The 27,587-nt window shown below is 33.5% G+C and overlaps 3 protein-coding genes and 1 pseudogene across 3 annotated transcripts; 2 read left to right on the forward strand and 2 right to left on the reverse strand.

The window, feature by feature from the left end:
* Nucleotides 1-1,046: 1,046 nt before the first annotated feature.
* LOC106752465 (uncharacterized protein At5g39865) lies at nucleotides 1,047-2,825 on the reverse strand. Its single transcript, XM_014634149.2, has one exon. The coding sequence runs from the start codon at nucleotides 2,298-2,300 to the stop codon at nucleotides 1,605-1,607; it is 696 nt and encodes a 231-aa protein (XP_014489635.1). The 5' UTR covers nucleotides 2,301-2,825; the 3' UTR covers nucleotides 1,047-1,604.
* A 5,975-nt stretch (nucleotides 2,826-8,800) lies between these two features.
* Nucleotides 8,801-13,882, forward strand: LOC106752456 (LRR repeats and ubiquitin-like domain-containing protein At2g30105). Its single transcript, XM_014634138.2, has 10 exons — nucleotides 8,801-9,126; nucleotides 9,231-9,325; nucleotides 10,036-10,191; nucleotides 11,595-11,705; nucleotides 11,803-11,903; nucleotides 12,328-12,465; nucleotides 12,698-12,746; nucleotides 12,920-12,985; nucleotides 13,261-13,380; nucleotides 13,536-13,882. The coding sequence occupies exons 1-10, from the start codon at nucleotides 8,964-8,966 to the stop codon at nucleotides 13,644-13,646; spliced, it is 1,110 nt and encodes a 369-aa protein (XP_014489624.1). The 5' UTR covers nucleotides 8,801-8,963; the 3' UTR covers nucleotides 13,647-13,882.
* A 1,604-nt stretch (nucleotides 13,883-15,486) lies between these two features.
* LOC106752484 (ubiquitin-activating enzyme E1 1) lies at nucleotides 15,487-22,905 on the reverse strand. Its single transcript, XM_014634171.1, has 7 exons — nucleotides 22,624-22,905; nucleotides 21,970-22,337; nucleotides 21,068-21,285; nucleotides 19,781-20,575; nucleotides 17,058-17,926; nucleotides 16,523-16,955; nucleotides 15,487-16,288 (listed from the first exon to the last, which is right to left on the reverse strand). The coding sequence occupies exons 2-7, from the start codon at nucleotides 22,322-22,324 to the stop codon at nucleotides 15,692-15,694; spliced, it is 3,267 nt and encodes a 1,088-aa protein (XP_014489657.1). The 5' UTR covers nucleotides 22,325-22,337; nucleotides 22,624-22,905; the 3' UTR covers nucleotides 15,487-15,691.
* A 3,434-nt stretch (nucleotides 22,906-26,339) lies between these two features.
* Nucleotides 26,340-27,587, forward strand: part of LOC106752433 — an 8,564-nt pseudogene continuing 7,316 nt past the window's right edge.

Here is a 27,587-nt window from a genome sequence, read left to right on the forward strand (position 1 = left end):
TTAGAGTTTAATTTAGGTTTAAACCATTTTTTGTCCCTAAGTTAAGTTGTGATCTTCAGTTTAGTCACCGCTATCAAATTAGTCCTATTCATTAAAAAATCACAAGTTTTTTATTAAGTGATTTGTTTTTTCATAACACTTTCCATTAATAAATCACAAAAGTGTTCTGATGAGGACTCATTTAATACATTCTTCATATCATAGGACTAAAGGTTGACATTTTTAAAGAACTTAACTTAGAGACTAAAAAAGGATCTAAACCTTTAATTTATGTATTATGAATGTGAATTTTGTTTCAATATTGATTAAAATATAAATCACTTCACGTATAAATTTAAATATAATATATTGTAATTAATTTTCTCGTATTTTGGTATATTTATTCTTTAGGTGTTTTAAAATTATAACGTTTTTAATTGAACATTAAAGTTTAGACACGGATTCCATTAATTTAATGAGTTCCTAAAAATTCTTAACACAAAAATTAAAAACCAATAAAAGGAAATAAATTTGACAAAATCAAGTAACTTGAAGCATTAGATGCGTAGTGGTTGTTTTGGATTAATTGAAGCAATTCTTCCTCCAAAAGTTCGCTCTTTCAGGACATATCAAAATTAATTAAAACAATATGGCAAATTCTTCTTTTAACAACTTAATTCTAAAAATAAAAACGTAATTTTAAATATTAAAATAATAACTTTTATTATGTATTATTACTCTTTCTATATTAAAAATATATAAAATTAAATTGGTTAAGATGATTTTCGTTATAGAACTGAATTTGTAATAATTGAAAAAATTTAAAGATAATTTTTTTTTTATTTAAATAGATTTGGAGATGAGTGAGAATATATTTAAAAGTGATTTTTTTTAATCTGTTACAGAAATTAAATTTTACACTAATTATTACAAACTTTACTTTTAAATCTAGTCTCGCTTAGTTCCAAATTTACTCAAATAAACAACAACAAAAAATTATCTTCAAATTCTCTCAAATTCACTAAATTACTCTCCTTCAAAAATTCACTTAAGTAAACATGGGCATAAAATAAAATTTGTAAGAATATAATATGAGCAAACTAAACGATGTCGTTTGCGTACAATAGCCAAGTAGTGTTACCTAAGGAGCAATTTGAAGTTTGGAGTCATTTTTTCTATTAATTGCATACATTTGAGGATAAAAACGAAATCATTTATTAGTTGTTACATAAATTAACTTAGTTTGATTTCTATTCAAAGATAACATATAAACGAAGGAAAAACAGAATGTGATTACGTAAAGTAAACAGCATAGTTTAAGTTAGCAAAAAAAACTCCAATTTCAGAGGCAGAAACTCAAATCCCATTCATCTACACCTATTGGGCCTACGCATTTCTTACAAGCCCATAAACTATAAAACTGAATAAGATAATCCACAAATCTACACTTAAATGTTAAAAAAAAATGTTTTATTATTTTTTGTTGACATAACTGACACCTCCATTCTCTATTTTTTTAATTTTAATTATTAATTAGGTGTCACTCTCTCACACACACTGAGACGAGAAAAAGATCATCATGAATCATGAGAGAGAGAAAGAGAAAGAGGTGCAGGTGCACATGGTCAGCAAGAACAAGAGATGCACCTGATTAGGCCACTCTCGTTGCACGCGGTACACGTCTTGAACCCACCTTTCTCCGCGTATACCTTGCGCGCACCGGAACATTCCCCGCACAGCAGGAACCTGTGATCGTCGCACACGTGGCAAGCGCGAAGATGAGAATCTGTTGCGGGCAGACCTTCGAGGAGCTTCCTGAGCTCGCCATTCTCGTGCAGCCACCGTACCTCCTCGGCACCACCCACGTACCTTCCGTTGACGAACACACGAGGAAGAGTCAGACCCGTTTTGCGACCCGTGACCCGACGGAGCTCCGCGAGAAAACCCGAGTCCATCGAAACGTCGCGCTCGTCCAGCGCGACGCGGAATCCGCGCAGGATGGAACGCACCGTTTTGCAGTCCTCGAACGTGCCGCGGACCACGCGCAGGCTCGTGAAGTACACCACTACGCGCTGCTCCGAGCGAGGGATGGAGGGCAGGGGTTGCGGCTGGGAGGCGCGTGGGACTTCGTCGGAGGCGCGTGAGGTAAGTTTGGGGTGATTTGACCATGCTCGGAGGAGCTTGTTGGCGAGTGTGACCCGGTGGAAAATTGAGGGTTTGGGTTTGGTGGTGGAGGGTTCATCTAATATTAGGGTTTGAATGTCTTTGAAGGAAGAACATGAAAAGGATGAGGAACGTGGTTTGTTCCAAGGTTGCCACATTGAAAGTGGAAACTAGAATAGAAGAAAGGTTGGTTTTTTTTAATTAGGGTTGTGTTTTTTGTGGAGTTTGAAGGGGAAAGGTGGGGTTTTGGGAGGAAGGAAGAAGTGGGGGTGTTGGATTTTGTTTTGTTTGTTTGTTTGGGAAAAAGGGTAGGATTTAGTTGCTCAAAAGTTTGGATTTTGGTGAATGGGGAAGGAGATGGAGAGGTGAGAGACTTTGCATTTTGTTCCTTAGGAGAGAGAAAGAAGAGGAAGAGTAGAGAGGGAGATTGTGGTGGTGGTTAAGGTAGTTGAGAGGTTGGTTTATTTTGCTTTTAGGAGAGGGTTAAGAGGGAAAAGGAGATCCATTGTTAGATATTACTATTAGGATGCTCTTATTTAATATTTCTATTAATTTGATTTAATTATGGTGGAAAAATATTAAAAAAATTAAAGCATATCCTAATTAGAGTTACTAGTGAGAAGAGAACACCTGTTGCAGAAGCAGTTAAGTCGTTGTCACATCAATAAGTATGAGAGTACATGTAGAGTTACTCCCTCTGAGGAACTTCCATTTATATTATTATTACCACCTTCACTTTTCATAAGCTTTTTATCCATAATAGTGAAATTGAGAAATCAATCAACATGGCAGTAAATTTTAATAGCATCATTAGAAAATTGATTTATATGTAGAAAAGTAATAATAAGTGATGTTTTGTTTTGAATTGTATTAATTGCAGAGATGAAGAAGACTTGGTTGCAGCATCCTCTCTACCAGCAGACACTGGCAGTGCAACCAACACCAATTACGACAGCTTTGATGTTCCCTTTTCTTATCAGATCTCTTTTTATTGTCCTAACTTTCAATCAGAGAACATAAATACTGCAAAAATAACTCACTCTTTACCAACCATATACATAAATTAAACACTGTATCAAATTCTATTCATAAAAAAAAATGCATTTTCAAACTCTTGTTAATCTTACCATGCCAAAATTACAAAAGCAATATCTAAAGTCTATTTTTTTTAATAGTAAAAAATGAAAAGAGTTGGACCATATTCAATTATAAGAAGATGAAGAAAGTAGCATGCTTGATAGTACATAATGAATGGGTGGGAAAAGATAAAGGGTTTTACTCGAGAAAGAGGCAGTGGGTGGAGGATTCTGAAAAGTTCCACATGGTGGCAGTCTAAGAAAAAAGTGAAAGGAAGAATCCGAGAGAGATATAACTAACTCTAAACCACATGCCATGTTGTCACTCATGTCAACCAAACTTACTTCTTTTTTTTATTTTGGTGCACCAAATTTCAGAGACAATATTTATTTTGATAATATTTAAACATTATTTATACGTCATTTTGTTATTGGTTCATGGTGGTGTTTATGATTATTTTTATTGATTGTGGAGTAATTTTATATCAATAACAGAATGATACGTAGATGATGTTCAAATGTTGTCAAAAAAAATTGTTTAAGTATAATTATCTTTCTTTTCATCACATACTCTTCATTTTTAACATCGTATATTTGTCATTTTACGATTGATATAAAATTATTTTTTAATTAATAATAATTATTATAAACACTAATATGAATGAATTACAAAATAATACATAGATGATATTAAAATGTTGTTAAAACAATACTGTAAAAAATATCATTATCCTACATATAACACTCTTCTGTATTTTTTTCACGTTTAAAAATGGTTTCACACTCAACCACATTAAATTAGTAGTGAGACTGAACCATGAGAAAATCTGTCTACCACTATTCACTGCACAACCTCGTTTCCTGTTGGAATCACAGCCTGGCTGCACAATAATGTTTAATTCAACTTTCATTAATTAATTATCATCTTTTACAATTTTTTTTTTCATTTAACTCTTTACGAAATAATATTGTTTTCTTTATGTATTTTTCATGATATGTTAACAGGACAACATACCGTTAAATATTTATGATAAAATTTTGTGAAATTATATAACTGAGTGATAAAATGTGTAATTAAAAGCAAACTCGAATTACACTGTTTTTCAAGAGTATAAAAATTTTATAAGATTAAAACCGAGGAATATCAGAGATAATTTGTTAAGAACATAGAGTTGCGAGTATAAATATATTTTTTTCCTATTCTTCAATTCAAGATCAGACCTAGTTTTCCATTTTTTAGTTCCAAATTTACTTTTTTTTTCTCAGTTTTTTGTTTTTTTTATGGCAGCTCTTTTGTGTTTGGATATGGATGTTGGATTATGGGCTGTTTTCAGCCCAGATGCTAAAAAATGGAAATAAGAGTACAATATCATAGTGTACAAAAATAATAACATAGAGCAATAAAAAGAAAAGAAAAAAATAATCTCTTTCTTCTTTCTTTTTTCTTGTTTAAACTCTTTGTTATTTGATTCGTCTCTTCAATTTAAATTCATTTTGTTTGTGTTTTTAAGAGGATTTTAATTTTGAACTTTAATATCATTAATTCATATAAAAAAATGAGTTTGTGAATTTTTATTTTTAATATTGTTTATTTTGCTCATTTCTAATTAGTGTAGAACTTTTAAATTTATATTTAATTCTTCATAATATTTCTCTTAATTCATACATTATGATATGTTATTTAGGAGATTGAATCAAATTAATCATGAACTGACTCATAATCTTTTAAATTTTCAAGCTCAATCCATTGACCATAATGTTAAACAACTTAGTGGTTTTTTTTTTGTCATTTATTTAGTGCAAAAATGTTTTCAATGAACAACTTTTTAATCCAGTAAGTATAATTTTTAAGTAAATTCTCCTTTTAAACATCACCTTAAATCCATTAAATCATTTTTAAATTCACTAGGTATATTACACAATATAACCCGACCCACTTTCAATCCAATCCACTACTGACTTAATTAAATTAAGTTGGATCAATTGAGTTAAAATTATAAAAATATTTCTCTTTTCCCTTTCTTAAAAGACTATAATTTTCAAGTGTTGACCTAAATAAAAATAAAAAATAAAACTACAAAAATTAGTAGACTTCATGTGAACACACTGGTCAATTTATAATTGTATAAACTAATTTAGACATGAAAATAAATACATAACACAATTTGTTTACGATAAAAATATACAAATGGGTATACTAAACTAATCACATAATCCAAATAAGAGTGAGTTAATTTGAATTTTGTCATGTTTAACCTAATCATAAATAAAACTTAACATAATATAAGTGGATTGGATTAGGTCTGGTTAGATAATCAAATAATATAAACTAATAAATATCCTAACTATTAAATATTATTTTCACAATTTTTAATAAAGGGTTAAATATTTTTTTGTCTCTATTTTCATCGCCTTTGTTCAATATGAGACTCATTTTTTTTTATGTTCAATTTGGTCCTTTTTATGATGATGTCTAAATTATTAATGACAGATTGTACATGTTGACGGTGTTTGAATAAGTTGTTCAATTTTGTCTTATGTGGTCCATTCAGCACAATGTACATGTTGCCACATCATCATCTTAAACCTCCCAACACATAAGAAACCCTAGTCACCACCTTCACTACACAACGTCGACAACGAACCATCTTCGTCCAAAACGAGAACCACACCTACACCTCTCTAGGATGTGCAACATCAATCTCCTCCACAAGTCTAAATCGCCTCACTATGAAAATTGATGTGTGAATAAAATGTAATTGCATTCATATCTTAGTTTAGATCATTTGCATACATAATTGCATTAATTGAATGATTTCATCATGCATTATCTTTGTTTCGGATCATACATTTAGGTTTTGTGTTTTTCTGGTAGATTAGTATTTCTACGTGTTAAGATTACAATTTGGAAAGATTTGATATCCAAGATGCAAAGTTGAAACCAAAGAGTTCCACAACTTAGTTGTGAACATTTCCACAACCTATGGATTTTGCTCTAAAAATATAGAGTCGAAACTAAAGAGTTCCACAATTAAACTGTGAAAGTTTCCACAACATGTGAATTTTTATCGAGAGAAACAAAATGTAAACCAACAAATCCCACAATTGAGTTGTAGCTTTTTCCACAACTTGTGGATTTACTTTAGAAGTGCGAAATTGAAACTAGAGAAGTCAATAAGCATATTGTGGCTTTTTCCTTGAGCAGTTGAATTTTTTATAGCAATTACTAACTTCTCATATTATGTGGATTTAAAGAGATTAAAGAAAATATAGAAAATTGAGGACAATTACTTTAAGGAGTAACCACTCCCCTAAAAAAGAGGGAATAAGAGGAAAAATAGGGAATTGGACAATTGAAGGAGGCAACGGATACCAGAGGAGCACAAAATGGATTCTACACTTCTTCTTCTTCTTCCTTTAATATCTTGTGAATTTTACATTATGTAGAACTGATTTTTCTTTTTGTTAGAGGATTGATGTAATATTTTGGATTATATTTTCTGAACCTTTCCAATTGATGTTTAATAAATTTCAATTATCTTAGTGTTCTATTTATGTTCTAATGTCTATTCTATGAGCAGTTTCACAATTGAGAAATTAGGGATTTTTTGCAATTATAAATAGAACAAATTAGTCGTTGTCACAATTGGAAAATTGGACATAACTAATTAGTTTGCAATTGAGATAATAATTGTTCTTCATATTTTATTGCATTTTGTAAGTGGCCTAAGGGATTGAGGTTTAGAATTCAATGAATAAGTTTGCCTATCTAAGGAATTAGGGATAAACAAGCTCTTAATAAACTCAAGTGGATATAATTAAGGGTAAACAATCTCTTAATAAACTCAAGTGGATAATTACAATTCACACGTCAATTGGAAATTATTAGAATTTATATGAAAGCATATGAAATCAATTCTTTAACATTATTTATATTAATTGAATTCTCGTCACTTGTTTATGTTCATCATTTCACTTGATTTTTCGTTATTCAAAATTACGTAAATTAGTAATCTAGTACTTAACTCATTCAATCTTAGAGGATAATATTTTGTTGCTACAATAACGATTGGTACACTTGCCAAGCATTCATTAATAACCACCTCACGAACCATTCTCGCGCACTGCCACGATCATCCTCACTAAACCACCTCACGAACAACAACAAAATATATGTACGCACACAAATCAACTTTGACGCTACCATCCAACATCTCACCCTTCATCGCATATCTGAACCTAGTAGAATCCATCAACCATAAAACACCACGAGCAAAACACCTATCGCGAGTCACTAGTCAACCAGACCCAAAAAGCACTTGCAATGTAAGAAAACTTGTGTCCATCGTGCCACTACTGTAGATCTCCTCCATGAAACCCAAATCGTGCCTCCTCCATGCAAAGATTCATTGTGAATAAGCCACCATGATAGTAGTGGATATCTAAGATCGTGAATCCACCTCATGAGATCTATGCGTGGAGATCAATGGTTCGAAAGGATTTAGGGTTTCACGATTTAAGGCTTGCTTGTGGTGTTTGATGGAGGCACATTTCAGGTGATGAACATGGTGGTTGAAAGCATGAAGACGTTGTTGTGATTCTCATGAAAAGAGATTAAGGTTGTATGAGTTGTTGGAGGCCGAATGACTGATAGTAGTGACTAGGGTTTCTGATGTATTGAGAGGTTGAAAATGATAATATGACAACGAATACACTATGTTGGATGGGCCATATAAGAAAAAAAATTGAGCAACTTGTTCAAACAATTTCAACGTGTATAGTTTACCGATAACAATTTAGACAACATCATAAAAATAAACCAAATTAAATTTAAATTACTAAAATTAGAACCACTTTAAATATTAAAAAAATAAATTTCACATCAAACAAAATCAATCAAAATAAAAACTAAAATTTAATAAACTTTAAACATCTTAACCATGAGCCAAAATACAAAATTTATTGAAATTTCCAAAATTTATTTATAATTTTATAGGAAACTCAAAATTTCTCAAAATCAATATCTCTTTTCCTTACGTTAATTATTGTGCTCCTTTAAACAATAATCACGATCCGAAGGAACCTCGTTTACAAACAAAAGGTGATAAAAATCTTTACCAATCACCAATTCCATGAAATAACCAACGCAATATCGTAATCATAATTACTTACACTTTTTCGACCAAACATCAATATCTACTTAAATATTAAATCCTTATTACTAAACTCAATTTCAAGTACAACAAACTAATTTCCTTACATAAAATTATACTTATTTCAACTAAATCTCCTAGAAGTTTTGTTTAGCATATAAATCTCAAACATGCTCATGAAAAATACTGATTAATGAAAATAAAAGTACCACTACAATTGTTTACTAGCATATATATTCACATTTGTCCACCAACTTAATTGATTTATTTATTTTTAAAAATATTAAAAGCATAATTTCGACTTATTTTTTAAAATTGAAACAGATATTAAAAAGTCATATTTTAAAGAAACAATTCTATTATTTTCTAAAAAAGTAAGACTTACGACCTATATAAAATCCTAACATTTCTTCAATCATTTTTACCTCTGAAACGCTTGAAAAACAGTTACTCAGTGCAGAATCTATTGTCATTTGAATCACTCCTTCAAAATCCAACACAAACATATAATTTGTGAAATAATGATGTTCTTTTACTTCCTTCGTAGTACACGCTCTTCGTCTTGAAAACACTCATAGCAGGAATCGGTGAAATGGAACCCGATTCGATTGCCACCACCATAACCGTAAACGTCAAGTTCAATGGCGTCAACATACCGGTCTCAGTTTCACCCAACTCTACCATCAAAGACCTCAAGTCCCTTCTTCTACCTTCCACCAATGTCCTCCCTCGGGGCCAGAAACTCATCTTCAAAGGTTTCACCTTTTGCCCCTTTCTCTTTTTCATTCAACACCCTTATGAAAGAACCCCCACCCCTTTTGAATTTGTGTGTGAATCAAATTAAAGAATGATCTTACAGGTAAGGTTTTGGAAGACCCCGTCACTTTGACTGCATCCAACTTGACTAATGGATCCAAACTCATGCTTGTGGCTTCTCAAGGTTTATATCAAGGGGTATTGTGTATTGCTTCATCAATCTCTTTCTCTGTTCTGGGTTTTGTTAGCTATGGAGACAGTGTTCAATAAAATTAGATTTTATTTTCTATTAGTGAATTTAGAATGCATACATTTTACATGAGAAATGCTAGCAACATAGTCTCTAAAAATCACATTTGGAGATGAAACTGTATAGTTTTTACTTCTTGTTCAATGAAACCCCAATTATATTCTTTTAGTTTTCAATAGATTTTAACCAACAGTGAAGAATTTGTTAGAGAATGTATCATGGTGTATGGTAAGATTGTTGGCTTTTTAAATTGGCAAACTGTGTAAAAATCTTAACATGGTGCATGAAAATTAAAATCAAAATCTTAAGTAAAAAAATCTACTTTATTGAAGCATGACGGGTCGTTAACTCTGCTGTATGATACTATGATTTCATCATTAAGTTAAATTGTGGTTTTATGGTTATTGGGTAACCCAATTGAAAATGTTTTACACGAATGCCTTGCCAAAATTGGTATAGATAAACTAGATGGATCCTTTCGAATAGGAGATGAATGGAGCTACTTAGAATTGATATTAAACAATCAGACAAGTTTGATGAGGTTTATCATGCTTCTCATTGAAAATAAAAGTTATGTTTAAAGATGTGCCTGTGTAGAGTTTGCTTGTTTCTATGGCAAACAGCAAAATGTAGCTTGAAGATTTTGATTCTTTTACAGGATGGACCCGTCTTGAAGAAAGCTCATGTTGTTCCCAAATCGAGGAAAGATAGTCACTCAGGCTCTAGCAATGACGTGAAGAAAATTCCTGTTAAGAACAGGATGGAACGGTGGAAAGCAACAGGAGTTGTAGCATTATCCGAAAGCAACTTAGAGGTAATAATAGTTTTGTCTTATATTCAACTACACGCTTGGTTTTGTGTCAAATGGAAAATTAGAGATGAGGAACGTGGTAAATTTTACTCAATGGCATGGTATTGAAGAATTTTCAGATTGAGATCCTGTTATGTAATTTGCCAACAAAATGATATGAAAGTATCCACTTTTGTCTTCTTCTTTTCATGCCATATGTGCATATGGAATCTATTTTGTAGTTCACATGCTAGGAATGTGTACGGTGAGCCAGGCTATAACATCATTCACAAAACAATCCATCAAATCATTACAATTCAAAGTAGATTTCTTTTTCAAGTATAAGAATGTTTTTGGTGGAAGGGAAGTTTTCATTCCAAGGTTAAGGCTTGTTGCAATACTAAGAGTTTGGAATGACGGTTATGACAAAAGAGTGAACCCAAGACCTTTGCATCAGTGCTGTTTGATCCTAGCAATTTGGCCAACTGCTGTTGTCTAATTCATAATTCATGGTAGTTTTATATGATTGTGTATAAGGAGGTTTTTGGTGCGGAGCAAGATGGATCACTGATTATTATGGTTAAAATTAAGATGATTTTTTGTTTTGTCTTTTTTGTCCCTGTAATTGTTGGTTGTCCATGCCCAGACCAGAAGAACTTCATACTGTCTTGTTCATCTTTTTTGTCTCTTTTGTCCATTATTTAACCATAAAATCTTATTGAACAACCGCACATGTGGTTATACCACAAAACAAATCATACAGGAAAAGGAGATTCCACACGTTACCTCTCTGAAGACACTATGGCAGAATAAATCACTGATTTCATGTTCATATCTGATGTGACTCTCAATCTTATGTCAAATACCTGCTGAGGTCAATATGTTTTATAAGCAAATAATTGGAGTTCCAACTCTAGTTACTCATTTTGGATTAGGCATAGCGCTAGACAACATCATAGAACTTGGTTGAAGCTACATATGCAACTCTGCATATTATACTTATTAAATTGTTATTAGCTGTGTAATACACTTGCTCTAGTGGAAGGATAGGTTCCAGTATCGCTGTTCACTTCAGTCTTGCAAACTGTAAAACCTATCATAACCTAAGCAACTTAGTGTGCCAACAAGAACATGTTGGGTTACAAAATAGGGAATTCTAACAGCTCAAGTTATAGGCTTGAAATCATTATAGAGATTATTTCTGAAAGTCCAATAATAATGGTGACTGGTCCTTTATAGTTAAACGTAGCCTACATTAGTCAGTTCTGATAGCATGCTCTGTGTCTTGGTGAATCTAGAAAAGAAGTATTTAAACAGCCAATAATGGAAACAGAAATCACTGGAAAATAAAATATATTTTGGTAAGATGTAATTTATTATCAGTTGTAGGAAACTCTCATTTTTTCTAAATATTTTTATTCAAATAGGCCATACCTGAAGAAGTGTGGGTTTGTGGATCTTCTGCAAGAGTTCTGGATTGCAAAAACAATTCAATCAAAAGTGTTCCTGTCGAAATTGCACGTCTTACAAGTCTAGAGGTAAGCTGAATGTCTCCATAGGTTTAGTTTCCGCTACATCAAGTTGTTTATATTGAGCAATAATTAACACTGCTTGCTTTTTTTTGAAACACTGCAGAAACTATTCATGGATTCAAATGAGATAGAGGATGAATCAATTAAGTGGGAGGGACTAACAAGTCTGAAGCACATAACTGTATTAACATTGAACTATAACAAGTGAGTAGATGTTATCATTTGTAACTTCAATGTGTGCCTGCTTGGATTTAGTTGCATAAAACAACAAATGAATTTATATAAATATTTCTTTCAATATGGATTTTATTTAGTCCCTCTAAACCATCATAATTTCAATAGTTGGTTCCCGGCCCAAAGATAATGGGATGGAGTAATTATATTTCTTGTATGTTTCTAGCATATTGCTTGTTGAGTTTAATGTAAAATGCCAAAGGTTACTTGCTTACAAACCATTATTTCAGGTTATCCTGGTTTAATGTTAAATCTATACAAAAAATTCTTTGCATATTCGAAAGAATGACTTCAAAGTTTTAACTAACCTTAGCTTCTTGGTCTTTGTATTGAAAGTTGATCAAGAATGTTGTTTCTTCACGTAATTTGGTTGTTTAACATGATTTCTATGCAGTTTAACCTCTTTGCCGTCTGCACTTGGGTCACTTACCTCCTTGAAGGAGCTGCATGTTTCCAATAATAAATTGGGTGGCTTTCCTGATGAAATAGGGAATCTGACTAAATTAGAAGTTCTGCAAGCCAACAACAATAGGTATGAATATATTATTGCAACACATTGTAAGTTTGGTTAAATCACTAAAGCCCTGTTCAAGGATTGTCCTGCACTTGGCTTGTATACAACTCAGGTAGTGATTTTGCTACTTAGCTGAACAAACAAGTTTATTCAAAATCAATCTACCGCTAGCAGTAATTACCACTAACAAAGTGCTAACTGATATGGAGTAAAAAGTTGTTATTTTTATTGATGTGTATCAACTTCTCAGGATAAGTATCATCAGTGACACTATTGGGAACTGCCACTCTCTTGTTGAGGTACAATTGCTGGTCTTCTTCTATCCTTTCCTTTCTCTCGTCTTTGTTTTCCTTTTTCAGATGGGACTTCCCAGTTGAGACAGGTTTGAAAAATTAAAACGCCACTGAAAATAATAATTTTTCTTCGCTAATTTATACTCTTAAATATATATATGCAACTTTTCTTGTGACAGGTTGATTTCTCATCAAATTTTCTGTCAGAATTGCCAGAGACATTTAGTAGTTTGAACACTTTGAAGGTACCCTTTAAATGGTTTTGAAGTTTAAGAACTGTAACTATATACTGTTGCAATTTCACTCCTCCACCTTAGTACTACATCAGCACTACTTCACATTGATGTATCATTTTAACACTATCACTGTAATCCTATGTTTTTTGGATGTTGGACTAATCTGACTCTAGATTTACACATTGAAGTATTTGTTTGAACCTTTTACATTGGTCACTCATGTCTTGGTAAAAATGGATATAACTTTTCCTACTCATTACTCCATTTCTCTGTGAACTATGAAGGCACTGTATCTTAGTAACAATGCCATGAAATCTCTTCCATCAAAACTATTCAAGACCTGTTTTCAACTCTCCACATTGGATCTCCACAACACAGAAATAACAATTGATCTCCTTCGCCAGGTGTGTTTTTTTTTGCGTTATATTTTGAACCAAAACCAAATATTTCATTTCACCAGAAGGGTTGGTTTATCATGGTTATGTCAGTTCAACTGAGCATGTAATTTCTAAGAAACAAACTGTTACATGACAGTCAAATATGCATTGATTTCTTGCAGTTTGAAGGGTGGGACAATTTTGACGAGCGCCGGCGTTCAAAGCATCAAAAACAAATTGATTTCAGAGTTGGAGTCTCTAGAGATTTTGATGAAGGTGCTGATAAGAACTAAAATTATTTGTTATAAATAATGCAGTTCATTCAGATAGTATTCATGAAGTTCATGTCTTTGGTGGCAAATAGGAAATTGGAAATTTGCGATACAATGTTTTGGATCTGATGTCTGGTTTGAGTGAAAAAAATGTGTAATATTTTTTTGGAAAAAACAAAGTATGTTTCAAGAAGATAAGAGATACGTTTGATTAAGGTTTAACGAGGTAGAAAATGATTTCTTATATTATCATGGAAGTTTTAGCTTTCTTACCTTCATCATGTTGACATAAATGTAATGTTGTTAACTTACTGCAAATATACAGTAACCTGAAAATAATTTCTAAATTTTAAGCAAGAAATGGAAAGTTAAATTCTCAAACTTATATTTTTGAACTGAATCTTTAATCCGTATAACACAGTTTAAGGTTTGAAAATTCGAGAAAAAATCAAGAAAATTTCAAAGTAAAATGAATTAAATTTCTCACATAAAAAATAGTTTATGAACAAGCTATAAAAACAATTATAATTTATTTTAACTTCATAAAAATTATTTATTTTACTTTCTTATCATTTTCTTTTATAAATACTTATTACTTTTATGTTTAAAGTGTTTCTAGTTAGCTCCTTTTTTTTGTGAGTTGAAAAGTAAAAGGTTAAATATGTTTTTAGTCCCTATATTTTAGGGGTGATTTTGGTTTTAGTCCATCTTTCAAATTAAGGTAAACTTTATTTGTTTTTTCAAACGCGTTTCTCAATTAACATTAAAACAAAAATGTGAAACGTGTTTGAAACAGCAAATAAAGTTAAAAAATTTTGGTAAAAAGGATTAAAACCAGAGTTTTCTAAAGTTAAAGGACTAAATTGTACCTTAATTTGAAAGAGGGACTAAAACCAAAATCGTCCCAAAGTATTGGAACTAAAAACATATTTAACCCAAAAGTAAAAGACTTATTTTACTTCCTCATCGTTTTCTTTTATAAATACTGATAAATTTTGTTTAAATAGTGTTTGGTGAATACTTTTTTTCAAAGTAATTTATAACGCTTTTTAAAAAACTTTAATAATGTTACTCGAAGTAACAATTTTAAAAACACTGCTTCTATCTTTTATATATTGATTTTATTTTACTCTAAAAATATTCATGACCTTTTTTTATTTGATATAATTTCAGTCATAAAATTCTATTGATATTCTTAGACGTGTTGTATGAGGTTAACTTTTTTTTTTTTTTTAATTTTGTTTACAAAATAAGATATTGACATTTATAGTGTAATGGTCGGGATTTTTTTATTATATAATTTATTTTTTTATTACATTCAATTTATAGATAGTAGATTTGTTTTACTTGTGTTATTTTTAGATTACATTTCAAGATATTTTAAATATTAATTAATATAACAAAAGCATGATGGTCATTTAAAAATGTTTGTTTACTTTATTTTAAATTGTAAAAAGTATTGAAAATATACTATAAAATTTATACAAAATGAAATATAATCAACAATTGATAAAAATATGAATGTGATTTAAATAATTTGTCTGTAAACAAAATATTATAGAATTGAAAATTCATTAAAAACATTTTCAAAAAGTATTATCAATAAAATAAAATTGAAAATTAACGTAAAAAATTGTTACTAATAATTTCACTAAAACATTTCTTAACAAAACCATGGCTCCTTCCAAGCTACTCTCATTTCAATGATGACGGGAATGTCATGTTAAATTTATGAAATACAACAAAAAGAAATTGCTTATGCTGACATAATTTAACTACACATATTAAAGATGTAATTATATTATTAGAGTAAAAAGTTATTTTAGAAGTATCCACAATTTACCTAAAGGAGTGCCTAAGCTGAAAAATAATCTCAACTCTTGACTTAATAAAGAGAGACCGTAACAACATAATAGTATATGCAAATAGAGAAGAATGAGAGGAGGAACAAAGTTGTTTTCTCAATTCACATGAAAATTGACATAATGTTTTCCTTTTGTATGAATTATGAATATGACGCAAAAGTCAAACATGGTGTCGGTCTGTGTCGTTGACCTAAGTCTCTATCAACGGAAATAAATGGATATTTGAGGGATGTCAATGTCATTATCATCATCATCCTCACACGCCACAACAACGTCCAAATGACGACGGTACGAAGGAATGTCCAACTTGGCTACATCCCTTCCCAGATCTGCTACCTTTTTGTCCATTCGCTCTTTATGCTTAGGGAACATGCTATTATAGAGCAGGCAACTTCCACATGAAATACTATAAGCATTCAGCCCCTTTGCCTTGAGCCACTCAAGAAGTTCTCTCAGGGTAGGATTATCTCCAAGAATCCATCTATCCCAAACTGTCCAATTCATATCTTGATGCTTGATAATCTTCGGTGGAACTGGTTCAGCCATTGAAAACAGAGGCAGTGCCAAATTAGCAAATGTGTTTCTGTAGTCTTCAACTTTCTTCCCTCCATCCAAAACTTTGTAAAGCTCCAGGCAGACAAGACCAGTGGCCATGGCAGTCGAGGTTGCAATTGCAGGAATGATCCGTCCAGCAATAAACTTGGCTTTGAGCTTATCGACCTCAGGAATGCTGTAATTCCGGGCCCTCATGTTGGCAAGCCCAGCAATCACGTCCATATGGTAGTTTGTATCATCATCCTGTAGTTAAAATGGCAGAATAGTTTGTTCTCAATTGGCGAAAACGACTCAAAAATATATAAACACACAAAATGCAGAAGAGTCACATCAAGTAAATATAAACTCAGGATCATTAAACATAACTACAAAATATACAAATTGATGAGATTACATAACTTTATCAAGAGAATGAAACTAGAAGGAGCGTCAGGGGAAAAAAAAAATCAATCGAAGTAACAGGAAATGCGGCGGTACCTTCTCAAACTGAATTGGTTTCATCCTGAACTTTGACGGCAGAGTAGCGCGACACCTCTCTAACTTGACTATTAGATCGTTAATAACTGCTGCATCATCTATAGAAGCTGTGGAGAGACTAGTAGCTTTCTCATCTGTCACTATTTTCACACCTTCCTTGGGCTGAAAGTCAGGTACTATCACCCTATCCACAGCTTCGGCCACCTTACTAGTGTTCTTAACCCAATCAGGGATTGGGATACCAAAGGTTTCTGCACGCAAAATTGAAGCTGCCAACACAAAACTTAGATGACCTAAATCAGATGATGAGAACTGCAGGGGATGAGGGAATCTTTTTGGAGCGGACCAGAAAGAAGCTCCAGTACTAGTAGCAGCATCTTCGGGAAAAGTGTAGATCAACTGCTTCACCCGGCTAGCAAAATAGTCCTCAAACCTGTGGAGAAATATGTGTTTATAAAAGGACACAACTAATATGCTCACACACCATTAATATAAAAGTTAAAAGAGAGTAGCATATACTGTCAAAGGCACATACTTTAGCCGAGCCCAAGTGATACAATCTTCAAAAGTTTCACACTTGTCACTGTCCAGACACTCAAGAACACGCTCCAAGTTATCCCTTGCTTGAGCATCACCAGCGTTCCTCATAGAGGTGGTATATTCACTTGGGTTAGACAAATATGCATTTACTTCAGATGGAGTTTTCTCTAGCAAACCCTCAAATTCAGATCGTGCCCACGTCAAGCAATGGTCAATGTTGTGTGGAAACGAGTGTACAGTGCACATTGGTGCCTGCTTCTCAGGAGGATCTCTTGATGCACCATAGTTTTCTGTCAGGTGAGGAATAACCATCTGTGTATTGCATTTGGCTCCAAGAGTTCCAGACTCAAGAAGAGGCTTTTGGAAATACAAGCATCTCTGATCAACATATAATCTTGCATTAACATTGTCTAGGGCATTTATAACAACATTCAGATTTTCCCAAAAGGTATCATTGAACACATTTTCAGTTTCTGTGCCAACCCGATTTTGTAGAGCTTCAATATTAAAACCAGGATTTATGGATGCAGCAGCTGAAGCAGCAACTGTGGACTTAGCCTGTCCAATATTCCAATCACGGAAAAGAAACTGCCTGCTTAGGTTACTCTTCTCTATCACATCATCATCAGTAATAGTGAGTGTACCCTGACTTCCACACGAAACTCCCATGAGAGCAAGATTTTTCAAAAACTCACATCCCAAAGCACCAGATCCAACAACAAACACTTTAGCATCCTCTAATTTTTTCTGTAATTTCCGTCCAAATACTGAAATCTGTGCATCATAACGGCCATTTACTGGTTTGAAATCATCTGGGTGCACTGGTTCTGAAGGGAGTGATTCAACAGAGTCAAAGTAGAAGAACTGCAGAGAAACCAGAAGTTAAAATCATAACACATACCAAAGACCAGTGTTATTAAGTGCCAACTGTTTTCTATTCTTGAAAGCTGTGTTCGGTTACTTAAAGAAAGAGCTGAATTGATAACCGTAGTTTCTTAATACTGCTTTTAAAAGTAACTCTTGAAAATAAAGAATTCAGAATAAATTGTATTGCCTTTCTATTACTTATTTATCCGGATCCAAAAACTATTTTTAAAATCATTTTAAAAACCTATAAACTAACAATCAGATCCTTCCTCCATAGGATACGATTCTAATGAAGAGGCAATTAACAAAAGTTTAGAAAACATCAGTTCCACAGAACAAATAAACATATTTATACCAATAGCCTGTGTGATTGCTGAGTATCATGACAAACCCAACTTCAAAACAGAAAAATATCAGGGCTACTTAATATCTCACTTCATATTTATTCTCTAATCTTAGCTACTGTATATCTAAATTAGCCACTTGGCTAGCATTGATTGGAATATACGCACATTATCGTGTTTCTACAATGACACGGATTCTAAAACTAAAACATACAGATGTGAAAGAGGGCGAGTGATCACAAAAATTTTCCTCGAAAAACAAGTGGACCACGAAAAACATGAATTTCATATCCCAGAGTTGTGTATGCTATAAAGGGGCAATTTATCAATATTGACCACATTGTGGCTTAATCAGCAGCAGCTTCTTCCTCTCCGTTGCTCTTTTTAATGTTTTCATTAATCTTTCATTTCTGATTGACACTAGTCAAATGATTATATCTCGGTTCTTACTGGTACATAGTTGGCCAGGGTTCAAGCCAATGTTGTCAAATTTGAGGATCTCAAGGGGATTAAAGATCATAACTTGATTCATATGAGCTATGAACATACAAAAATAAATCATAAATATTAAGCTCCAATACATAATACAGCTAAAAATAGGTTCATATGTCATAAAATGACTTGAACCACCTTCATTTGACTCCAATTTATATAGAGACGAAGATGAAGGCAATGACCAACAACGATGAAGGGAGCACCAGCAAGGATCGTGAGACTCGGAGATTTAAAGACTAAGCAAGTGTTGACTATAGCAACATGACCGCTGCCATGGCAGACAATGATGATGATAATGGGAGTATTGAGCATCATCGTGAGCATCATCGTGCGTAGCTGTTTAGCTCTTATATTAAACTGCAATTAGGAGCCTGGGAAAAGAGAGCAATCTTTCCTAAATTTATAAACAAGGTCTTCAGAAACCCAAATCGAAAAAACACTACTATGGGTCAGTTAACTAGAACCCCATGCTCTGCACAAACAGATTAACACAGTGCACTATCAGAGGCATGATTCTTCCCATCTACCTTGTGTCTAAGCTCGCCACTGTCTCCTTCAACAGTAGAATCACACAAGTTCGCAAGTATGCTGACAATTTCGCCAGTATTGGTCCAAACTTATGACAATCATTACTTTTTAAATATTTTTGTATGACTAAAGAGTAGGATAGAAGCCAAGATTTCTTTTTGACTACATGGTACTTATCTTTGAATGTTGTGCATTAGAAACTTTTTGAAGTCGGGTAATACCAAATGATAGTCAAGATCATATATCATAATAAGAGTAGCAGGTCTTGTTCAAGCAATGGGAAGGGAGTTAATCTTTAGAAACTAGATTGGTTAAGTAATTAATACTATAAAAGAAAAAACAAACTGAACAGACAACATCAATCAGATAAGTACTTGAAAGGGAAATAAATTTGTCAATAAAAGATATTTACACAAGCTTGGTTTCACCTTGCACAACACAATTTCAAAATTGAGAAAATTAAGAGCCACAAAAATATTCTTACCTGAAAAAGTGGATGAAATTTCCCAGAGCACGCTTTAACAACCTCTTGTCCAACAATTCCACCAAACATAGCAGCCATAGGATTCAATACTGCCCTGGCACCAAAGGCAAAGTTTCTTAAAAGTTTTGGATTAATGTCTTCTAATTTCCCATCAGTAGTGTTGTCATTAATTTCACTGACAATAGATACAAGCTTTTGTGCATCTTCCTCCGAACCAGCAACAGGTAAGCGACCTAGCTCAGATATGAATTTATCCAAACCCTGGAATGCTAAGTGAAGGAGAGGAGGACGGTCGAACTTAGAAAAATCACTCAGAAGAAAATCACCAGGATCACTGAGTGCTTCCCTAAGTGACTTAAAGTTCAATACCTTTGATTGTTTGACCTGTGTAACAATTCCACCTTTCTCATACATACCATAATTTGTAGTGTCTTCTTCGAGAGTAAACGAATATGCTCTAGCATTTTTAATCTTTCTAGGCTTTCCATCATTCAATTCTTTCATACCATGAATTTCAGAGAATACAACAAGATCTCCATCCTGAAACTCAAGCCTCTCATCATCAACACATGATACTAGAGCAGGGTGGTCATTGCTTATGGATGCTATTATGCCGCTATGGGGTTCTTCCCCATCAACATCAACAACAGTAAACTCAGGCCCAAAATCACAGAACACGGAACCAAAAAGTCCTCTAACTTCAGTTTTAATAAAGGCAATAGGAGGCTGCTGACTGCGGCAATAATCATTAAACTCACAGGCTTTCTCAAGACTGATATCAGTAAAAACAACAGCCTACAAATTAATGAAATAAAAACAGTAAATATATTATCAAAACTTCCATACAAATGAATTTATAGTTGAAAATACGAAGAATCCAGTTTATTTACATCAATGCAAAACAAACATGAAAAATCTCAGCATTAAATTACTTCAGAATTATACAAATCAAACAAGGACGTAATTTATGCAAAGTTACAAGAAATAGGACCTAGAGGAAGGTGAGTCCATCTCTGTGATTCATTTACTAATGGAAATTTATATTATAAATGCTATACAATAACAATAATCACTATTACAAGTGTGAGCTCATTTGTAGCTTTCAAAATCTAAGCAAATAAGAATTAATTATAAAAACAGTATTCTCTTATGAAAGTGAACTGACTGGAACATACTAGTTATTAACAAAGAGTGACATGTCAACCATAAAAACAAATACATTGTGATAGAAAATAAATAACATGAAATGCATTTTGAAAGGGAAGATTAGAGAGCAGAAGTAGGTACTTGAAAATTAGAAAGCTGCTCTTTTGTCAGATTAGTAGTCAAGCTTTGAACAATCACGGCATTGTTGAGCTCCTGTAGCTTACTAACAGAAGATGTTGCCCTGTTTTTTCCAACATCATTCTCTGAAAACACAAAGTTACTGGATAGATCCCACAGCTCCACAGTCCCCTCATCATGCAAGGTCACAGATTTGACACCAGCAAGAATGAGATTCTTTGCTGTAAGCAGTAAACTTCATTAGAAATCCAAAACAAGACTTAAAATTTCAGAGCTGATACTAACTTCAACCCAAATATCACCATCATTAGATACAAAATCAAATCACACAACAAAATGTACGGTTGAAATAACATAATTAAATTATCTCTCAATAAATCGATGTAAATTATATATTACAAATCTCTAAAAGAAATTACAACACTGATTCCATCACTTGATGATCAAGAGGTATCTAAAATTCAGTCGGCAACATCAAGGTTTTTGGACACATCACAGCATGCGACAAAACCTCAACTGCTATTGCAATTTAAAGATTGCTGGTGATCATTTTTATGACAAATCTATTATGACCAACAACAAAACTACGATATTACAAAAAACAGGGAGGATTACATCAGTCAGCCTACAGTTTTTCCAGATGGCAGTGGACGGATAAGGATAAAATCACCTGATGTACTAACATAAATCCCACTATTTATCAACTTAACAATCTCTTCTGCCAGAAACATCAAGCAGTACAAGAAACACCAAGCAGAAAGCTCAAATAAAACTAATATTAACAGAGTTTCATCATCAACTGGGGCAAACCAGATAAGATAAAATCCAAATACGATCTAAATCAAGAGAAAACCCAAACAAACAGCACAAATATCATTCAAAAGCAAAGTGTTCAAAGATTTTACCAATCTCGACGCCAAGACCTTGCATCCCGGAGACCAGAACGCTGGAACCAAACAGCCTCCGCATGGTCTCCCGACCATAGACGGCGAGCTGACGGCTGTGGAGATCCTCATCGATGTCCGGCGGGTTAGAGTCGCCCAAAGCCATGGCCGACGCTCCCTCACTCGTGCTCCCGCTTTTGCAGCTGCTGTTGTTGTTGAAGCTCCGGACGGTGGTGTCGTCGCTCTTCACCGTGGAATCGGTGGTTCCGGCGGCGATCCGATTCCTCTTGGAAAAACTGCTGCTGCAAATGTCGCTGTTCTCGGTCTCCTCTTCTGCTGCAACCGGTACTTCGCAAGGTCTCTTAGTTGGAAGCATATAGTGCAGTAAGCTGCTGAACACGCCACACAGCGCGATCGTGAGGACGACGACAAGAACAACAAAAGCAATGAAGAACAAGGGAGAATTAACAGCGCGATGATCGCGAAGAGGATCGAAGTCAAAAGCAAGATACACAAACCGCGAAACCACTAACGGAATCACGGCGAGGAAAAACCCTAACCCTAGCTTACGTAGCATGAGCACAATTATTATTTTCGTAATTGTATTTGTAACTGTAATTGTTCGAGTAAAAGAGAGTTGATCGAAGGAGATTAACGAAGAGAGAAGCAACGTACCGATTTGAACTTCGGTGCGAAGGAAGAAAGAGAATGGAACCTGATTGGATGCAGAGAATCGGAGAGAGAGTGTTTTGTTTCGTTTGGTTTCTGTTTCGTGGAGTTTGGGATTTTATTGCGAGGGTGGAGAGAGAAGGGTATTTATGGATTTGCAAAAAGAAGGCGAATGCGATGCTACTATTCTAGGGTTTCGCTTCGAGTGAGGACATGACAGGTGCTACTCCATTTTTTCTCTCTTCTCAGAAGAGAGAGATATGAGAGAGGAAAGAGAAGACAGGGCGAGAAGCGTGAAGTGAAAGATAAAAAGTCAGAAAGCGAAACAGAGGACTCTTGAGTGATTGCCACGTTGTCGTTTTGGCATGTGGCTTGTATCAACGGCACTAGCGTTGGGTTGTACCGCGCGTACTGTGCTCCTGCAGACACTGCATCCAGAGGAGGAAAAATCTAGAAGAAGCTAGAAATAACGAAAAATAAGTTTTGTGCTTTTACATTTGTTGATTTGTTTTGACAAAATATGATTATATGGACATTAATTAAATAATAAAATATACTAAGAGAAAACCCTAATTATGAAAGCAGAAAGACAAAATATCTCTAACGAACTGTCTTTGTTTAACAAAGAAAATGCAAGTAATATGACAACGTAGTGGATCAGAAAAAGCGACAGAGATTCAACTTAACAACGGCATAGTATTTTTTATAATTTTACTTTTCATAAAATTTTAACTAAATTATATATTAAATTATTAATTATGTTTTAATTCAGAATATATAATAAAAAATAATACGGGATTAAAAAAAATAAGGATTATATTATATTTTAGGTTAGCTGTATACTTTTGAATTTATTATTTGATTACTAGGTTAATACAAATTAATAGCTATTAAAATAATTAAATTCATGTTTTAAGAAATTATGCAAAATAAAAATAATAATAAAATGTTATTAAAATTTGTTTCAGATTTTTTTTTGTTAACATTTATCTCCACCCCTAAAATTAGTAACTACATTTCACATTAATAGAAAAGATTGAACAATATTTTACATTATAATTTGTGTGACTAGGGCTATAAGTGCTGCAAACAGACAATACGAAATAGCTATTGCACTGGTGTTGTTGGTATTGAGGGTGCTGAAGCGGCGAGTTATCTTATGAAAGTAAATATTGCCCGTAAAGAGGCTGCTATAGGTTAGTTCGCCATCACATCTATTGGTTTAGTACTGATGTCCCATACTCAGGTTTAGTTCTAGATGAGAAATTGCTTGCTGATGCATTCAAGAATGTAAATCTCATTCTATTGTTTGTGTGGGTATTGGATACTGTTATTTATGAAATTAACTATATTTTGGGTATTGTACATAATGTATTTTTCTGGAACATTTAATGTAATTTTTCTGACATTCTAAAAAAGAGAGGGAAAGATGAAAGGAAAGGCAAGTATAATGTCGGATGCAACTATGAGGTTAGTGAAGAGGATATGGAGGCATACAGAATGAAGAAAGTACATATTTTCTCTACTAACCTTTAAAATAATCAATCTTTCATTGAAAGTCAGGAGGGGAAATATTGATGTTCATGCACAGTTTTTTATGCATGGGTTAATATGTTTTTAATGCTAGTGTAACATTTTATCATAAAGGTTGGTTTGCTTTCTTTTATTTCTTTCTATTGTTTCTCTCAGTCTCTCTTTCTTTTTTTTCGTCTATTACAGAGTTCTCCACACATTGTAATTTTAGGATAATTTTGTCTTAAATGTGAATTAGTGACAATGGACAAAATAAGAAAAAAAAAGGTCTTGATTATAATCAAATAAATCAAATAATATTTATGACAAAGATTATAATAATTGTCAGAAAATTTGTCCATTTTAAAAAAGGATCTTATTTTTTCTCTTGAAGAAGAAACTGATGCCACAAATTATATCGATATATTTTTAATTATTGCTTACCATTGTTGTCATAATATTGATTCAAATTATTACCATATTAAAATAATATTTCAAAAACATTCTAAAGTAATGTGTCCTGCATTAAGGAAGATTATTTTATTATTTTCTTTTTCCTTTTTTTTTACCCACCATTAATTATTATTCTCTTATTCTTTAATTTTGATTATTTACTTTCCCGGACAAAATTGGGTGTTGACACGTATGTTTTGAGCAAGGTTAATTTGACTCTTGCTTTAAATTTTTTTTGGTATCTTTGTAGGTTTTTAATCATGCATTAACTCCCACGGTTCAAATGTTAAGACATCTCTCTAATTGGCCAATGAGATATGTCAAAGAATGGCACACTTACTTCATCAATGGTTACAGATTCCATACACATGAATGGTTTAAAGGAAAGAAAACAAAAAATTGTGGTGTGTACGTCGAAGGCCTTACATAGGGTTGTTATGATAATTTCTACGGCATCATTTATAAAATATATGAGCTAAAGTAAAACAACACTACACCAAACAGAGTAGTACTTTTTTATTGTGAATGGTTTGGTCCTTCTAGAGTTGGTACTATAGTGGATCCTAGGTTTAACATTGTTGAACTCCACCTAAGATTTAGATATGGACTGTTTGATCCTTTCATTCTACCAACTAATGTCAGACAGGTTTATTATGTGCCATATCCACCATTCCGCAATATTGACAAATGTGGTTGGGCTGTAGCAATACAAATCAAGCCTAGAGGTCTCATTGACTCAAATGAGGTTGAGGAAGATGTTGCCTACCAACTTGACCAAATGTCACAACCACAAGAAATTATTGAAGTTGAACGTATAACTAGATTGCACGACCCTGATGGTGATGGAGATGAATTAAAAGCACCGATACAAGGTGATGATGAAGAAGAAGAAGAAGAAGAAGATCATGATGATGATGATGATGATGATGATGAAGAACAGTTCCTCTCCCTTTACCAGGTTCCTCTTAAACAACACCTACATATGGCTTCCCTCTACATGATTTCACTAAATCACTGGAAAATCGTTTTGGCCCCTCCTCCTATGAAAACCACCTAGCTGAACTCTTCAAGCTTTACCAAGCATATTTTAAGAAAATTTGAAATCATGGGATGTCCCATGAGGTCATACTAAATTGCTCTTTGTCAACTTCTACAAAATCTACTTAAAATTACATAACTTAATGAAAAATTACATATGGTAAAAAATTGATTTTACTGAATGATCACTAAACTAAGATTAAACTGGGAAACTGAGACAAAAACAAAAGACAAAGTAAAAGGTATTACCGTGATTAGGAGGGACAATAAAGCTAAGTTCCCACATTGACACTGATTCCCGCTCCATGAAAAGCTAAACGAAAACCAAAAAGGAATGAGAAACAAGGAAAAAGAAGACATACCAAGAAGAAGATGGGCAAAAATGAGACAAAGGAAGGGACATATATTACAGCTTTGGAAGGATCCCAAGAGCTAACGAGAGGAAGAGAGTCATAAATGTGAGGAATAAGGTCCCTAGTGAGCTTGTGATTCTCCATCTTTAGAGAGACGTAGAGTTGGCCACCCACTTGGTGGAGCTCGTCACTTTCTTCCTTTCCCCCTTCCTCATCGTCCTTCGATGTCCCCATTCCCATATCTCTAGAGAATTCTCCTTTGATGATTCTGCAAAAGCAAAAAAAAAAAAAAAGTGTGATTGAAAAGTATTATTATGTGTGTGGATGTGAATGGATTAATGGATAGGTAGAAGAAAAAGGATGAGTATGGGTTGTGTTGGTTTTGGTGATATATGGATAAAGAGGTTTCAGAATTGGAAAGTGAGAATAAGATAGAGAGAGGATGTTGTGTGTGTTGGTCTTGGACCCTTTATACTTCTCCCTTTCTTGTGCTTTTTGGTTATGCCACTATTTTGGCTATGTCTATGTGTATAACTGTATCACCTTTACACGTGTTACTTGATGTATAAATGAATGAATCTGAAACTGAAGGAATTGCATCTTTGTTTGTACCTTATCTTTTCATTCCCTTTGGAAGCCGAGATTTTGACACTCTCATTTTGACACAACTTTAACAACGTCATGTGTCAGCTTCCTATTGGGCGAATTAATTTAAAAAAAAAAACAACATTTTGACGTCATCCGGTTGGAGCAGATTTGAATAATTTTTTTCCATCTTTGCCCTTGACCATATTCATGTGAGTGAAATTATCTTTCTTCACTGCTTCATCAGAAAAACAGTTCCTCCGATACGTTATTTCTCTTGGGTAACGGTGCTGGGAAATCGTTTTGGGCTTCTTTTTCGCCATTTGAGTGTCGTTGGTCGTTGTGGTTGCAGTGGAGGCCTTCNTTATCGGTGTGNNTGTGGCGGTCANTNGCTGTTGTCATTGTTGGTGTGTTGGGCTTGCGAAATGACGACTTCTTCGACGAGGGTAAGGGCATTGTACTGTGGGTGTCGTTGTTTATGGTGTGGTGTATGGATTTTGGGTTTTTTATGTCTTTTATGATTTAGGGTTTTTAAGTTTTGGGTTTTTGCAATGTGTGTGCAGTTGACGGTTCGTCACTCAGTTTCGACAAAGTTCATCTCTAGTTTGAACAAACGTTTGAGTAAGGAGCAACGTTCATTGATTGCCGGGACTCTGTTTGGGTGGTTTTTAGATTTGACTGGTAATGTTAAAGTTGGTAGGAAAATGTTGAGTGAGTTAGTGTTTAAATGGGTGGATTCAAGCAGTGGTTTCTTAATTGCAGACAAAGTTGTGCCTATGAATGAGAAAGATTTTTGTTTAGGTTTGGGTTTGAGTTTAGATGGGAAAGAGATAGATTTAAAGTTAGAAATGGGATGTAGTAGATGTGTGAAATACATTGGCAATAAAACAAGAAATTTGACTTTGCTATACAAATGTTTGATGAAGAAAGGAAAAAGCATTCCTTGTGCTCCTTTTTGTAGCTTGTACATATTGGTTGGTATTTGTGAGATATTAATTCCACAGCGTAATGGAAAAGTGTTTCCCATAT

This window comes from Vigna radiata, unplaced genomic scaffold, assembly GCF_000741045.1.
Source record: "Vigna radiata var. radiata cultivar VC1973A unplaced genomic scaffold, Vradiata_ver6 scaffold_158, whole genome shotgun sequence".
NCBI lineage: Eukaryota > Viridiplantae > Streptophyta > Magnoliopsida > Fabales > Fabaceae > Vigna > Vigna radiata.

Bases quoted from the DNA above. Each gene is read 5' to 3' on its own strand.
- LOC106752465 (XM_014634149.2), bottom strand. From the start codon at position 2,300: ATGTGGCAACCTTGGAACAAACCACGTTCCTCATCCTTTTCATGTTCT.
- LOC106752484 (XM_014634171.1), bottom strand. From the start codon at position 22,324: ATGCTTCCAACTAAGAGACCTTGCGAAGTACCGGTTGCAGCAGAAGAG. The intron at 20,576-21,067 runs GTACCTACTTCT...ATTAATTTGTAG, and splicing joins AGCAGCTTTCTAATTTTCAA to GCTGTTGTTTTTACTGATAT. The intron at 16,289-16,522 runs GTACCGCCGCAT...TTTTAACTACAG, and splicing joins AACCAATTCAGTTTGAGAAG to GATGATGATACAAACTACCA.
- LOC106752456 (XM_014634138.2), top strand. From the start codon at position 8,964: ATGGAACCCGATTCGATTGCCACCACCATAACCGTAAACGTCAAGTTC. The intron at 11,706-11,802 runs GTAAGCTGAATG...GAAACACTGCAG, and splicing joins CACGTCTTACAAGTCTAGAG to AAACTATTCATGGATTCAAA. The intron at 12,466-12,697 runs GTATGAATATAT...TCAACTTCTCAG, and splicing joins CTGCAAGCCAACAACAATAG to GATAAGTATCATCAGTGACA.